Source organism: Argiope bruennichi, chromosome X2, assembly GCF_947563725.1.
Source record: "Argiope bruennichi chromosome X2, qqArgBrue1.1, whole genome shotgun sequence".
Classification (NCBI taxonomy): domain Eukaryota; kingdom Metazoa; phylum Arthropoda; class Arachnida; order Araneae; family Araneidae; genus Argiope; species Argiope bruennichi.
The window spans coordinates 130,483,041-130,498,248 of record NC_079163.1 but is presented as its reverse complement, the minus strand read 5'-3'; the positions used below and the strand labels follow the sequence as shown (position 1 = coordinate 130,498,248).

At 29.0% G+C, this 15,208-nt stretch overlaps 1 protein-coding gene across 1 annotated transcript in view; it reads right to left on the bottom strand.

Annotated features, from left to right (window-relative positions):
• Positions 1 to 323: 323 nt before the first annotated feature.
• Positions 324 to 15,208, bottom strand: part of LOC129960468 (uncharacterized) — a 41,663-nt gene continuing 26,778 nt past the window's right edge. Inside the window, exons 3-6 of the mRNA XM_056073926.1 lie at positions 12,438 to 12,507; positions 11,323 to 11,416; positions 7,416 to 7,571; positions 324 to 3,049 (exon numbers count right to left, since the gene is read on the bottom strand). Of these exons, the coding sequence (XP_055929901.1) occupies positions 2,859 to 3,049; positions 7,416 to 7,571; positions 11,323 to 11,416; positions 12,438 to 12,507 (511 nt within the window). The 3' untranslated portion in view covers positions 324 to 2,858. The remainder of the gene's footprint in view (positions 3,050 to 7,415; positions 7,572 to 11,322; positions 11,417 to 12,437; positions 12,508 to 15,208) is intronic.

Below are 15,208 nucleotides of genomic sequence, written 5' to 3'. Positions count from 1 at the left end.
AGAAACGTGACACCATAAGTTGACAAATCGTCCTATTGCGTTAGTTTAGACTGCAGAATACCATTACTAAAAGTTATTTCAAAATAAACGCATATCCAATCATTTTAAAATACAGCTCTAAGGAATTCTTGGAGATAACGACAGCTGCAAAAATTCTTTACAAATAGTTTATTTCCATTGCATATTTTTCAGCTGTAAATTAAAACATAATGAAAGCAACTATGCTTTGTTTTGTGTCATTCAGTCGTCTTATTAATAGCAATTTGAAAATAGATCTCTGAAAAAAGATTTCACTTAATCGTATGCTTTGCAAATTAAATTTTATTCGTTTTCTTTTACAAAGAAGTTATGACACTATAACAATGATTTATAAGAAACATCAACAAAATTTATAAGAACTATTAAAACATATGAAAACAATTCAACAAAATATAACAATATACATGGAATGAAATGATCATTAAAGTAAAATTTATTTTGTATTACTTCATTCTTTTCATACTTTAGAAGTCTGTACATTGACCTTGATTAACAAATCATTTTTAAGCTTGGAATTGAACTCTTTATCAGAAAGTAAATTTTTGAAGCTACCTTAATATTTATAGCATTTGTTTGATGACATATTTTTCCATCTTATTTATAGGATAATTTTTGTGTGAAAATATGTTTTTAATCAATTAGACAGTACAAAGAAATAATTCATTTCAGCCACATCACACTAACTTTTGATTTCGCTAAGATGCATAGAGTTTTAAATGATTCAGTTGAATTTCTGTGGAAATATTTTGAATATTTGGATAATTTAGAAATATAAGAATTACTTAGAAATTTTAAACATTAGAAGGTATTACATCATTACTTTAATAGATCTTTTAATATCTTGAATGGCGATTTCTGATTTACTGTTCCAAAATGGCTTTCAGATATTTCTAATGAATATAAAGATATTTAGGGCTCTGATTCAAATGCTTCTGCTTTTTAATTCTTTAGAACTAGCATATTTTAAATTAAAAGAAGCTAAAAATTAAACATGATCTTTAAAATAAAAGATTTCTTTAAAGCTTTATATTTTCCAATTGATAATAATTTGTTTGAAATCTTTATATTAAAATTTCCGTGCCTTTATCGTGCTATTGATGAAAGGATTGATCTGATGAAGAAAAAATTACTGTAATCTGTTAATCATCAGTCTTCAGTCAATCAAATACTAACAGGGTCATGTCTAAACAAATCTGTATCCCTTTTCTACAGGATTTTATTAATTTAAATTTTTAAAAAATTAAAAATTTAGACGATTTTTTATCTTTATATATATATAAAAATTATTCTCATTCAGTCAAATATCGCGAGCAGATGAAGCAGTTACCAGTTATCTATTAGTACACAAATAAAAACTCTGGTATTTTAAAATCAGTAACAGAAAGCTCATTCTTGAGTTCTTTATTATTTATACAGCAAATCATACCGATCTAAAACTTTTTTAATAATAATTTTTACGCCGCCTTCTCTGACTGCACAAGTTTTGCAATCCCCTCGGAATGGCCTTGATTGACATTCTTACTGCAAATTATGGATACCTATTACCATATTACTGGAATCGTTTTTTTTTTTTTTTTTGTACACTGTAGATAAAGTAACAATAATTTAGCATTTCATGTTGCTTATCAGAAAGTAGAAATCAAATATTATTCTGTATTGAAAAAACACCTTTTAGAACGTAAAGAAATACAGTATAATTAAACAAGGCAATATATTTGTGGGCGGTTTTTTTTTTCATAGAATGATGGTAAGATAACAATAATAACGATAATTTCCTAAAATTAAAGCCTTTTTAATTTAATTTTAAAAAGCATGAATCGATGTCATTCTAGAAAAATTAAATCAAGGCCATGCTCGAAACCACAGACAAATGAAACAACTCATTCATTTCTCTTCGGTATATTTAACAGCTTTGACTTCTTAATACTTATATCAACAATTTTTATTAGGAAATACTTCATTAGAAATGATTCTCAACATTTAAAGATGTTTATTATAATGGGCTATGGATTTAATGATAGATTAATAACTGAAAAATGAGTTCTCTCTAAGACATTGTACCAAAAATGAAGAAACCACTGATTTTTGCTTCACAACTTTTATGAAAGGAAAATCCATATCCCACATAAATCTAGTTTGTTTCTTTCCAACAGAACTTTCAATAAAACAACACTGAAAAAAATGGTATTTTTCCGCGAGTTCCACAACAGCCAAAACAAGTTCTTACTATACCAACTGTAATTTTATGACTTAAAATCGTTGTAACACTTTTTACATGTAGTTGACGGCTGCCTGATTATAAAAAAATCAAATCTAGCGCCAAAGTTGTCACTGACTGCTGTCGAGCTAGCTGAAAATTACCAAAAAAATTAAATAACGGTAACAACTGAGTGTATTTACAATAGTATATGAAATGATAAAGAAGAAATGACACGATAAATTATCTAAAATACTTTTGTTTTCATAGAAATTGTTTGAACATGAAAGTACTTGTTAAGCTCTCATTACTAAAGGAACATCTAACGATATAATTGCACTTACAATCTTCAAACAAAAGCTGACTTTAAACAATTAACTCAAGTTCAGAGAGAAAATTAAAAACTTCTTCTAAATTGTACGCTTGTAACTACGCGTAATGGAGATTCTGGTTTTAAAAATTACAAAATACAAGAAATGCTATTTTAGAAGAAGTCTTAGTTAAGCCTTTTGTTTATTTCTAAATGTCATTTTCGGAATAATATTAGATAGGCCTAATCTTATTGCAACAGGATTTCTGAACTTGCTTTTTGTTAAGTCAAATAAAAGTTGTTATAAGTATATCATCGAAATAATAAACATGGAAAGCATGTTGAATTTTTATCCGATTTCCATTTCTTGTTTTTCCTTTCTATCGTGCAACCACAGAATCCCATGCCACTAGATGTTATCGCTAGTTTGGCGTGGTAGCTGTTGTAACAGTCTTTCTGATGCACTAATAAAGTTGCTATATGTTTAAAAACGTCATCCACGCCTATAAAAAGAACAAAGAGAAAAATTTAGACACAGAGGTATTAAAACTGAAAATACTTCACTTATGAGTTAATGTAAAAATGAGTTGAGTTTGAATTTAAAACTTCTCACACTTATGATATCAGAAATAAAAAAAAATGAGCATGGTTCAATCAATTGTGGAAATTTGAGGAAGAATCATTGGTTATATTTTTAGAAAGATATTAGAAATCAAAGGCCGTAATAAAAAATTTTCCGAAAGAAATTCCATTAAGGTGATATGATATTATTTTTCTTATAATTATATATTTTAGTTTGTTATCAAATGATGGTATTCATAATGTTCATGAATAAGTAATTGCATGCCAAGATTTTTATAGTAATAACTTTTCGATTTCATGTCTGAAAGCGTTGAAATTACTTTCGCTGCACATTTCGTAACATATAAGGCAAAAGACTGCTTCCTTTCACATCTTAATTAGTTTTGCCTTTTGTTTAATTATTATTTCTGTTTACATAAAAATTTTGCCTCAAATGTCAAATTCGATAAGATTTTGTAATTTTATTTTATAGAAATATTATATCTGAACTAAGGTACATAAAAATGTTAGGCTATCCTTGAAGAAAAAGATGCCTAAAAGTCAAAATACCATGTTGTCAATAAAAGAAAACCATAAAACTATGACTCATATTACATGAACATAATGGCTATAATATACGACTGACTATTTATCAGACGCCAAAACAGAAGGAACTGTTAAAATTTTTATTGCGAAATTTCAAAATCTTTTTCTGGCAGTCAAATAACATGTGTTCGAGTGCACAGATCGTGATAAACATTTCTATATCTCGTAACTCTTTAAATAAAGTTTTGATCAGCAGGTAATAATCGTCCATACAGAATTAGAGTTGGATCCGATTTAGATTTCCTGAGCAACTGAAAGTTTTTCTTAATTTATAAGTTAGAAGAAAGAAATTAAATAAAAAAAAACATGATTGTTTAGGAGAAAAATGCATGATGGTATTTATATGATTCCAAGTTTAAACTTCAAATCAGAAATAGTATTCACTCTCAGAAAAAAAGACAGAACCTGAAACAATTCCATAAAATTATTGGTGAAAAAGTGACTTACATAAATACCCTCAGTTACGTTACACTGATTAATGAAGAGGCGAAGTTACGCGGTTTCTTATTTTACTCCCCCCCCCCTGCTTCGAATATATTCCACTTTAAAACATAATTTAAATGAAAAATTCATAAATTAATACAAATATAAGAATTTCTGAAGCTGATCAAGCAATTCATGTAATTAGAAGAAGTTATCAATATTTTCAAGCATATAAGACTTGAAAGCTTTTAGAGGTGATTCCAATAAGATTTTGGATTTCAGGAGCAAAACACTTACAGTCAATGAGCATATAAAATGCGTTAGGAAATTGCTGCAAAAGAAATCATTATCGCAGACCCAAATCCATCAGAGAAGCAAATAACAACTGCAAGCATGACAACAGGAATCGGCTCGATTTAGAAAGGACTACAAATTTCGTAGAAAATATAATTTAGTCTATAACATATTCTAGCTGCAAAGCAAGAAATAAAAATGAATAAAAACTAATAATGACAAAGTTTTCGGGCAATCTGGTAGGAAACCTGTTGTTTGGATTTCTGTTATTCCGATTTGGTCAGACATCTTTGTTAAGTTCATCGACTGTAAGGACTTTGCTACGCGTGTCCAGCAGGCTTGATGACACTAAAAACACTTGATGACACTTCTAAATCTGATTGATCCATAAGATTGAAAACTTTTCCCAATTGCATGAGCAATTTGATTAGTTTCTGGCATTATTTCCGGCTCATTTTTGAAGAAAACGTATGTGCTTTTCGTCAACCCAGCCTACCATATAAATTCGGCGGTTGTTTTTGTAGCATGCCAGACATCAATTTAATTAATTAAGACATCGAAAAATTACGCTGAATTAGTGATAGTTATCCAACAAATACTATTCTGTTATTAACAAAATCTCGTCTTTGAATAACAGCAAACGCGAAAAAGTTTTTACATCACTGTATAGTCTTTTTACACATATGTCAGTGTTAAGAGCGAATTCTATGATATTAACAATGTTTAAAGTATTCTCCTGTATTTTTTAATCAATTATCCTAAGATATTTTCATTTATAGATCAAAGGAGACTTTTTAATCACTTTACTTTCTTCTGTGGTCTTCAGCTGGTAATTTAAAAGTGATAAATATAAAAGCCAGAATCATATCAATTTTCAGGTATTTATTTGTTTAATACTTCTAAGAGACTTTGTGTCCAAATTGTGATAACGCAAATTATTGTCCAAGATGGCTGCGAACAGTAATTTTGCAACTACAATCAATTGTTCGAATCATAATATCTCTGTCTAAAACCTGAACAAATATTTCATGCGCGGAAATCTTTCTCCTGGGGATACATATTCCGTCATACATAAAATTTGTCTCTTTCTAGAATTTTGTAACTAGTTAATGATAAACAAAAATATCATAATTAAAGAAGAAAAAAAAAATTTTTCGATGATGGCTATTCATCCATAAAATGATCTTATTTTGCTTAAAAAAATGTTAATAATAAGAAATTTCGTTCTAATATTTACAAATAAATTCTATCTGTTAAAAGATATTTATTTTCCCTTATGAAAATTATATTAATTTTAAAATAGCATTCGTTGATTTTCTTATTTATTTGATTATCTGTTTTAAATACGGCACTCAACATATAAGTTTTCTTTAAAAAATATGTCAAACTAATATAATTTAACTTTTATTATAGTTCTTAAAATTATTTATGAATAATTCAAGGGAATAAAAAGAAACACGCCTCTTAATTTATCCATTTATTTATTTACATTTCATTGATGTGCATGTAATTTATTTTACGTTCATAAGTTTTTCAATGCTATTAATCATTTTTTCCTTTTTTATTTTTCAAGAGAAAATAGACAAAAGAAATTATTTAAGAATGAAGTGAATTTTTCCTCGAAAATAAATATTCTTAAAAATATACTAATCAGATTTTTGCTTTGTTGATTTAAACAAGAATTTTTTATTGTTTTGTTGATTTAAATTTCACGACAATTGCTTTTTTATGCCTTTTCATCTAGGAAATAAGTGAGAAAATAAAGCCTTTAAGGATATAAATGCTTTTCAAATTCTGCGAAAAATTCCTAAAGACGTGCATAATTTTAAGTAATATAACTCAGGTTAGATAATTTTATACGCAGCTTAATAACTTCCACCAGAGTTTCATTTTTGAAATTCTTTGAAGCAGAATCTATTTAGATTTCATTTTTTGACTGAGGATTACATAAAATGTTTAGCTTATTTAACTTATAAAAGAGATACAAATGCAAATGAGTAGTTAAACTGATTTTCATATTTTAATTAATGTTAACATCATTTTTCATTTGATACTTTTCGTTAGATATTACAATAACTTCCAACCGATGGATATCCTGTCTGTATCCTTACAGACCAAGAGAGTCACAAGATAGTCAACGGTGTGTTTACTATTTTGTGAACCATATGTAAAGTAAGTAGGCTTCAAAGTCGATTATTTGAGATTATGTAGAAATTACAAAAGTTAATTAAACTATTCAAATTTATTTGAATAGTTTATTTAAACTTCCATGCTTCAAAAATTGTCTGATACAAAATATTTATAAAAAGAACTAAAGTTTCATGCTGTGAAACATTTTTTAAACTGTAGAAAATGTACTCATAATACATGAATGAAGCCTAAAATATTTTTGAAAATTCGTACAAAAATATTCTATATCATATACGCCAGTTATTTCAACAGCGTAATAAAATATTAGATATCAGGAAAAAATGTATGATAATAACACTGAAAGTTATCAGCTATTTCTATGGTGGAGCATTTCCTTGACATCGCGAAATTATGATTTTGTAATAATTCATGAACATAGTGAGAAGTTCATGGCCAACACAACAAGGTAATTTGAAGAAGTACAGTATATTTAAGCGAATTTTCCCGACATCGTTATCTCTTTTTTCTTATCCTAGTAAGTACATACAGAATCTTATAAAACGCACTAACTTTGAATCAGTAACAGATTATTTTGAAAATGATATATAGCATTAATACGTCATGACTACTTAAATAAGAAATAATAACCAACACATTCAAACTTGATAATTTAGAATGTAGACTTACTTACCTTTCCCCCTGTTTATGATAAAAAAGAGCCTGAATATGAAAGCAGAGACTTACCTTTTTTGCCATAGAATTTTAAATAGAACTAATGAATTTAACATAATACTCATTCATCATTAATAAATATGACATTTTAGACACAAAGAATAATAAATCATAGAATTTCACCTTCTTCGGTGAGGGCGCAGATTTCAAAATAAGTTCCTCCAATTGATTCTGCATATTTCATAGCTTCCTTTTCGGTCACCTCCCTTTTGTCAGAAAGATCTTTTTTGTTTCCTAACACAACGAATATGCATTCATCATTTGCATTCTGTTGAACACCTGCAAAACATTAATACGAAACAAAACATTTATAGATCAAGAGATGAAACAATTTGTTATTATTATTATTGGATTTTTTCTTATATTTCAAAGCGGAGATTAGCACAGATTTGCTTAACTTTCACTACATATAAAGGCATGCAGTGTCCATTCAGAGTAAGGTACGTCTTACTAATACTTCAAAAAGATTCATTATTTGGAAATATTCTGGTCTTAAATAAACACTGGTGCAATAAGTTTATTTTTTAGATGGTGCCTGGCAACATTAAAAAAAAGACTGGTTTAGTTCGCTTTGATTTGGTTATTTTAACGTCCATGTTGAAGCAACACGAGAACGTTTTGAATCATAGTCAGATAATGAGAACTACACGTGAGCTGGTATACCCAAAATTTTCACTCTACATAGGAGGTCATATAAAACAGATTGCACATGCATCAGGCCTACATATACAGTGGATCTTTGATGAAAATCGCTTTCGAACTCCTTACTTCTGATAAAGAGATCTGTCCACCAGACTATCGCAGTCAGTCAAAAAAATGTAGATGAATATCAGTATAAGCTACATGGGTGAAATTTATTATTTCCTCCCTATATATTTCTAAATTAAAATGAAAAAAACTAAGATATGGTAAGTCAACCTTCTAACTCTCCGACCCGCCCTAAGGCACACGGATTTAAACCATAAAACTGAATGACCGGACCGCCGCAACAGCAATTGGCGGGAACTGTGGTTGAGTCCTAAGGGCCGCCACCGGCCACGGTACAACCCTCCCCGAAGGAAGTACGTCCCGTCATCGATGGGGGGAGTCAGATCCCCCACCTATTAGTGTACCCTCCAGGGTGGCGAGATCCAACCACCATGCCGGAGGCATCTCATCCTCATTTCGAGGTGCCCCCCCCGAGGGTCACTAAGATATGGTAAAGTGGCAATAATTATTTCTCAATAGTTCAATGTGTCGTTAAAACCAGGAGAGGTGTCAAATACAAATTCATTTATTATGCAACCTGCAAAAAATAAGCAACAACCAAACGAGAGCAGAAAAGTTTAGAATTAATTTCAGATTTAATTCAAAAAAGAATTTGCAATTTCATTTTTAAATAAGTGACAAATCTTTTGATCTTAATCTCCTTAAGGTCAATCTCTTAAGATTACGCTTTTTCACCTTCAAACTCGATTCATAAATTGCCACTATCATAAATATTGCGTTGATCTGAGATTAGTCTGTTTCATTGAAAGAGGTTTAATTCCGAAACCAGTCTTCCGTGTGGATCGAAAGCATTCATTATAAGAACTCGTGCTAAAGGTCGACTTTTTGCAATTCATTTTTATAGTCTCATCTAATACTGAATCTGGAGAACATTTCATTGTTATTTACGCTATTTTAGGCATTGACTTTATAATATGCAAGTTATTAAAAGAACAAGAATTCTTAAATTATAATATTTTGTAAAGTGTTACATCTTTCAATGATTACAACTATTATTCCTATCTTTATCAGTAATAAATACTAAAAAAAGTTAAAATATTATGTTCACTAGAAATCATAAATAAGACATAATTATTTTTTTCTGATTTTTATTTTCTACCATTATGTTGTCAAAAATACAAATTCAGATCCTATATTAAATGTTATTCACGTTACATTTCCAATTTTAATCTCTATATAGAGAACTTCGCAAAATTTTATTGTCATAACATTTAACTCCGATTTCCAGATGCCTTTGAAGTGGTAGAAAAACTTCACCTTTATAAATGGGTGATCCTGAGTTCCGATTCGATTCTTCAAAAGATTCATTATGTGTATGGACCTGTTGTTAATTTTAATAACCCATTATGTATCACGTATTTTAGACGCAGAACGGTCACATGCAGTGATAAAGAGGAGAGCTTTTCCTGCGTTCTTTCTTAGATGCTTTTTTTAAACATTTATTGCAGATTCTAATTTCCAATTCCTTTAATCTTACTATTTTGTTTTAATTCGAAACTTCTGAATTTTTTATATATTGCTTAGAAATAATAAGCATTTTTTCACTTTCTTTCGATTCGTCTCTGTTTTGGTTGACTGTTGTAAGCACAAAAGCGCAGAAAGTTCCGTACTTGAAAAAAGATAGTTGTGTATACTAAGTTTGTCATTATGGACCAAATATATTGCCGCTAATCTGGTTTGAGAAATTCAAAAGTAAAGTGTCATCTCAGATGCTATCCTCGTCATCTGAATATAGTTCATATTTAAGAGGTCCGCCCCAATATAGCTTTTGCAAAACCGGAACTCATATAGTTTAAAAAGGGGATTTTTAGGAACAACTCAAATCTAAATTGATTACAGAATTAATAAAGTGGTTGAATTGATTTTACTAACTGAATTCGACCAATCAAAACATTCCAAAAGTGTTGTAAATGCATGACTCAAAATAATAAAAAATCTGAATTACATGTTAGAATTTTCTCCGGCTCTCTTTTCGAGCTATTAATTCAAAAGAATTTTATTTATAAATACTTTGTGGTTATTTTATAGTGCTGCTTATAGTTTATCGGCATTTCAGCGGTTTTATAATTCATACAAAAACAAAAACTGTATGTAGACTAAATTTACGTTTTCTTCACTATAAGTAGCAGAAGAAAATAAAACTGCATTTTCCGCATTCATTTCGACGATATCTGAAGCCATTTCACTTAAACAACTTGAAGAGAGGGAAAAAATGCATTTTTCAAATTCCCTCTTCAGGATATCCTCACAGGAAATGATTCTTTTTGCGAAAGTAATATCCTCTCCACATTTTTATTTTTACTTAGATAAAAGTTTATGCAGAAAGATGCAGGACAAATTCTTCTTTTAGGATTAATTAATTGAAATAAATATAGGATTCAGATTATTTTAAAAGTTTTATCTTGAAAAACCATGGCTTTTGCTTTTTATAGAAATTTACATATGCTTTCGGTAGGAAAAAAACAGAAAAAGATTTTTTTTTTCCAAAATTAGAAATACATCTTGACAGCAAATCACTTGATTACCGGCGCAAAAGTAAAAGATAATTAATATCTTTATTTATCAAAAATCATTGATTCACCATTATCAAGAACTTTTTAATGTGAAGAGCTCTGATTTGCCTATTATTTCGAAACATAAATTTTGAAAGTTATAAAACGTGCTAGATTATTCTTGTCAATACTGCAATAAGTTCTTTGTCCCTTTTATCAAAATGTAGTAAAATGCCTTTTATCAAATGTAATGAGATTGCTGTGCAGACACTAAAAAAACGTGAATATTCCAGTGAGAGCTTTAAATCTGGACACAAAAGAATAAAGATAAGAGATTCTGCCATTAAACTATTTATTTACAACCTCATATAATAAAAAAATTCAAAGTATTCAAGTATTAACTAATTCTAACAATGACAATGGTAGAGTATTAACAAACGTTGATCACATGAGCCGAATAGCATTATATATTTTTCGTGCACAGTCTAATTATAAATTTCTGATCAATAGAGCCTCATCGACATTTTATATAGAAAAGACCTGAGAACAAAAATCGATTGGATTTTTAAAATTTGTATAAGATAATATAAATAAGATTTTTGTTTCTTAAATCATTGATCTCAAAAGACATTTTTCGCTTTTTCAAGCCTGGAGAATCTTCCAAATATAGAATTTCATAATGAAATCCCTAATTTTTCAAAAAATTCAATCGAAAAGGCATTGAAAAGTTTCTCTTTATTATGCTTCTAGATATATAAGTAAATACTTACTCACAACCCAAGCCTGCAAATCTAGAAATGATTGCTTGGATGAAATGTCAAACATGCACATGGCCGCTTTTGTGGCTTTGTAAAATATGGGACCCTAAACAAACAAAAATAAAATTAAAGACTAGTTTTCTTACTGCGCTAGAAGATGAATGCTTGAAGTGCAGCATGTATCCAGCTGTAGAAATAGCTGCCACTCCAGCAAGAACTAGAAATTTCTTTCAATTTCAATAAACAATCAACTTAACAGGTAAAATGGAAAACCTTTAAGACCCTTTGTTTAGTTCATTCATATTTTTTTCTGTAGACGATGAAGAGAAAAACAGTAGCTTTTTTCTTGCTGCCGTTTCCTTGAAAAAAGAGCACCGACTTAATAATCTCTCTTTCAAGGTAAAATTCTAATGAAAGCTATTTTTAGCTTGCGTGTATTCAGCATTGACATAAAATGATTAACACGCTAAAGAATGGCTAAATTCACACTGATCAATTCAATCAGGGAAAATATTTTACGTTGTTGGAGATATAAATTTTGCCAACGGCTTAAAGGCAGAGTGTTAACCGACTCAAAATTGCAGTCTTACAAGACACACACTGTTTTCTTCATATTTAAAAATATAACAATTTAGCACTTTTAAATATGTTGAGAGTTTGTTAGTCTAAAGTAGAGTAATTGTTGTAGGACTTCCAAATCAACTGCTAACGCTGATTCCCCAGATCTTTAAATCGTACTAGTTTTATGCCATTATCTTACGAATGGCACAGATGCTTTCCCCTTTTTTCTTTCTATTCGTTTATTTACTCGTTATATACGCGTACACCAGTTAAGATATGATTGACATAACATGACTAAATAAACGAGCAGAAAGAGGTTATAAAATATATCTTCTAGATGCGCTTTTAACCTGTGTTATTCAAAATCTCGTGGGTAGTGTGTGTTTTAATAGAAAATTGCTCGCGACGGTCATTGGTTTGAAATCTAAGAACAATAACCGGTATTGATTATTGTTATATAATATGAGCTCTAAGCGACGCTTTAAAGAAAAAGAATAAAGAATTTTAGTATGCCAAATAATAAAAATTCTGACTTATTATTGAAAATAAATAGCACTTTTACTTACCATACACCTGAAACGGTCTTCACCACATGTGTCCCAGATCTGTAGGTCTACTTTATAATTGCCTATAACTCTGCGAAAGAAACAAATATGACATTCAGAAAAAGTTTAAATATCTATTTATAAATCTAATAAAAAATATCCAGTTTCCTTTTATTTTAAAAATTTCGTCATTATACTAATGGAGGGAAATAAAAGAAGCTAGAGACCTTTGTTAAGGTTCCCGGCCGTTAGATTATTAAAATTCTTCTGTGTTTATAATACCTATATTTAAATTTCACTCTATTACTTCTGAATTATTTTCAGCATGCAGTCTATTCAAAAGTCAAAGCCATGACATTGAAAATATCAGGGAAATAATTATCAACTTTTTATGAAGTTACACCAAGGATTATAAAGAGTATACAAAATTCCATCATTGGATGTATATTCAAAAATGAGAAAGTTCGTTGAAGAAATACATACATGGACATCTCGGATTTTTAGTTCTATATAAGAGAAGTAGCTTGTCAGCAAAATTGTATCGTGGAAATCTGACTAAACTTTAGTTTATCTATTCAACATTTTATTATTTCATTTAAATCTCGGAATGATTGAATCTGAAATGTATTTTTCTATTACAGTCAGCATTCATATTTCGAAATTGAAATTCTTGGTATACAACCAAATATAAAAATTTGATAATATAAATGTATGGCTTAAACTTTCTAAATGTTTAATACTCAAGAGTAATAAATTAGAAAATAACACCTCCATAAACTGTATCAGAGACAGATTACAGTAACTATCAATATTGGCTAAATTCTTATATATCTCTCAGATACTAATAAGAAGCATACTTTCACAGTAAGTTCATAAACATGACAGGTAAATTACTCCTAATAAAATGGATGGATAATAATGAAATTGCAAGTTCAAGTTACATCGTATTTAATGTTCGAAATTAACAAATCTTATGAAATATAAAATGTTTTTGAAACTTTTTTATTAAAGAACACTAAATTATGAAAGGAAATAAGACAAGTAAGTTTCATTAAATTACTGGATATCAAATATAACTGGTTGTACAATTCTAACGTAAATAAATAATGTGTTTTTGCACCCACAAAATAACTTCCTCTAGCTCTAAATAGATTTTGAAACTAGAAACATTTTCATTATTTAGTATGTTTCAATATTCTGTTTAAAATTTATTTTACAAAATATTTTTTCTATTTATCTTAGTAAATATATTTTATGCTTTTTATAAGCATATTAATTTTTTTAACTTATTTACTTTCATCCGTCTTTTAATTCAACGATCAAAATACATCTTTTAAATATTCTATCTTCGTTCAAAATAATATTAAAAAATTTCCAGTGTTTGTCTCATCAATGTCTTAATTGAATAACTGAAAGTACTCCAAACGGATATCCTGCAATCTAAAAGTTTCTTATCTGCCACTGTAAATCTTTCTTGCCATAAATAACTGAAAGGGTTCAAACAATTTACAAAAAAATATCCTTGAAACTTCACTTGTAAATAAAAAGAAACAGAAGAAGAATTCATAATTTTCCCTCACGCAAATAAATCTCCTCGAAGAGATAAGAAAAATCAGATAAGAAATATTTGACTTTTTAAGACATCTCGGCATGATTTTTGAAATATATTTCAAGACAATGTTGATCTCAATAAAAAAAGAAGAAAGAATTCGAAGATATAATCTTAACAATCGTGGGCATTATGAATTACAAATTAAAAAATGACATGCATTAAATAGCTCAAGGTATCATCAAATTTAGCAGTGTTTAGGAGCATCAATACTACGTCACATACTCAAAACTCAAGGAAAAGAGAAAACAGGATGTTCTCATGTTTATCAAGTGAGTATTGGACCCACTACAAGAATAGAAATCTATAGACAGACCCAGAGCATACTTATTATATGATTGTCTTTCCAGAGAAATTTCAAGACAATGAGGTGAAATTTTCGGCTGTATGGTACAAAGATTGGACCTCGTCTGTCAACACGAATGCAAAGCAAAAATTTTGCCTAAATGCCTAATCGTTTACCCAGTTTTCCCAATTTTATGTTACAAAATTATTTACATCTTGTATCAAAAGGTTTTTCTGATTTTAAAAACTATGCATAAACCTTGAAATATTCCACTGAATGTTATGAAACAGTTGTTGTAAGATAGCAACATAAATATACATTAATTACAAAAGTTTAAGTGTTTACCTCTGTACATTGAAAAAAATGTCCACATTCCGTTTCTTTAACAAGACAAACATTTGCTTTGCTTAAGAGCCTGCTAAAATCTGTGATGCAACATTTCATTCACTTTTAAAATATTAAAAAGAAATATCAGTTTGCTCAACAGTCAAATATTTGTTTAAGGGTTGTTTTCACAATACATATTTTTTTAGTTTGCATTTTTCCTGAACTCTTTTTGTTTTTCCCAAAAAAATTATCCCATTTTAAAAATAATTGAAAGATAAATTTCTGAATTTGAAAACTTTTATGGAAATATAATTTTGTGAAGAAAATGTTCAAAATGTTTATCTGCTATTTTCCAAATGCAGATTTGAACAAAAAGTAAAATGGAAAAACGAAAGCAGCTAATAATTTTAAAAGATTACATAAAATTCATTTCTTTAATGCAAATTAAAATTCCGCTTCAGATATAGTTCGGACCAAAACTAAACGTAACTTATCAGAAAAGGATCCGATATCAAAAGACTTATGCATGAAAATATTCTTTAAAAATCCAAATTCATCAAATCCATAAAT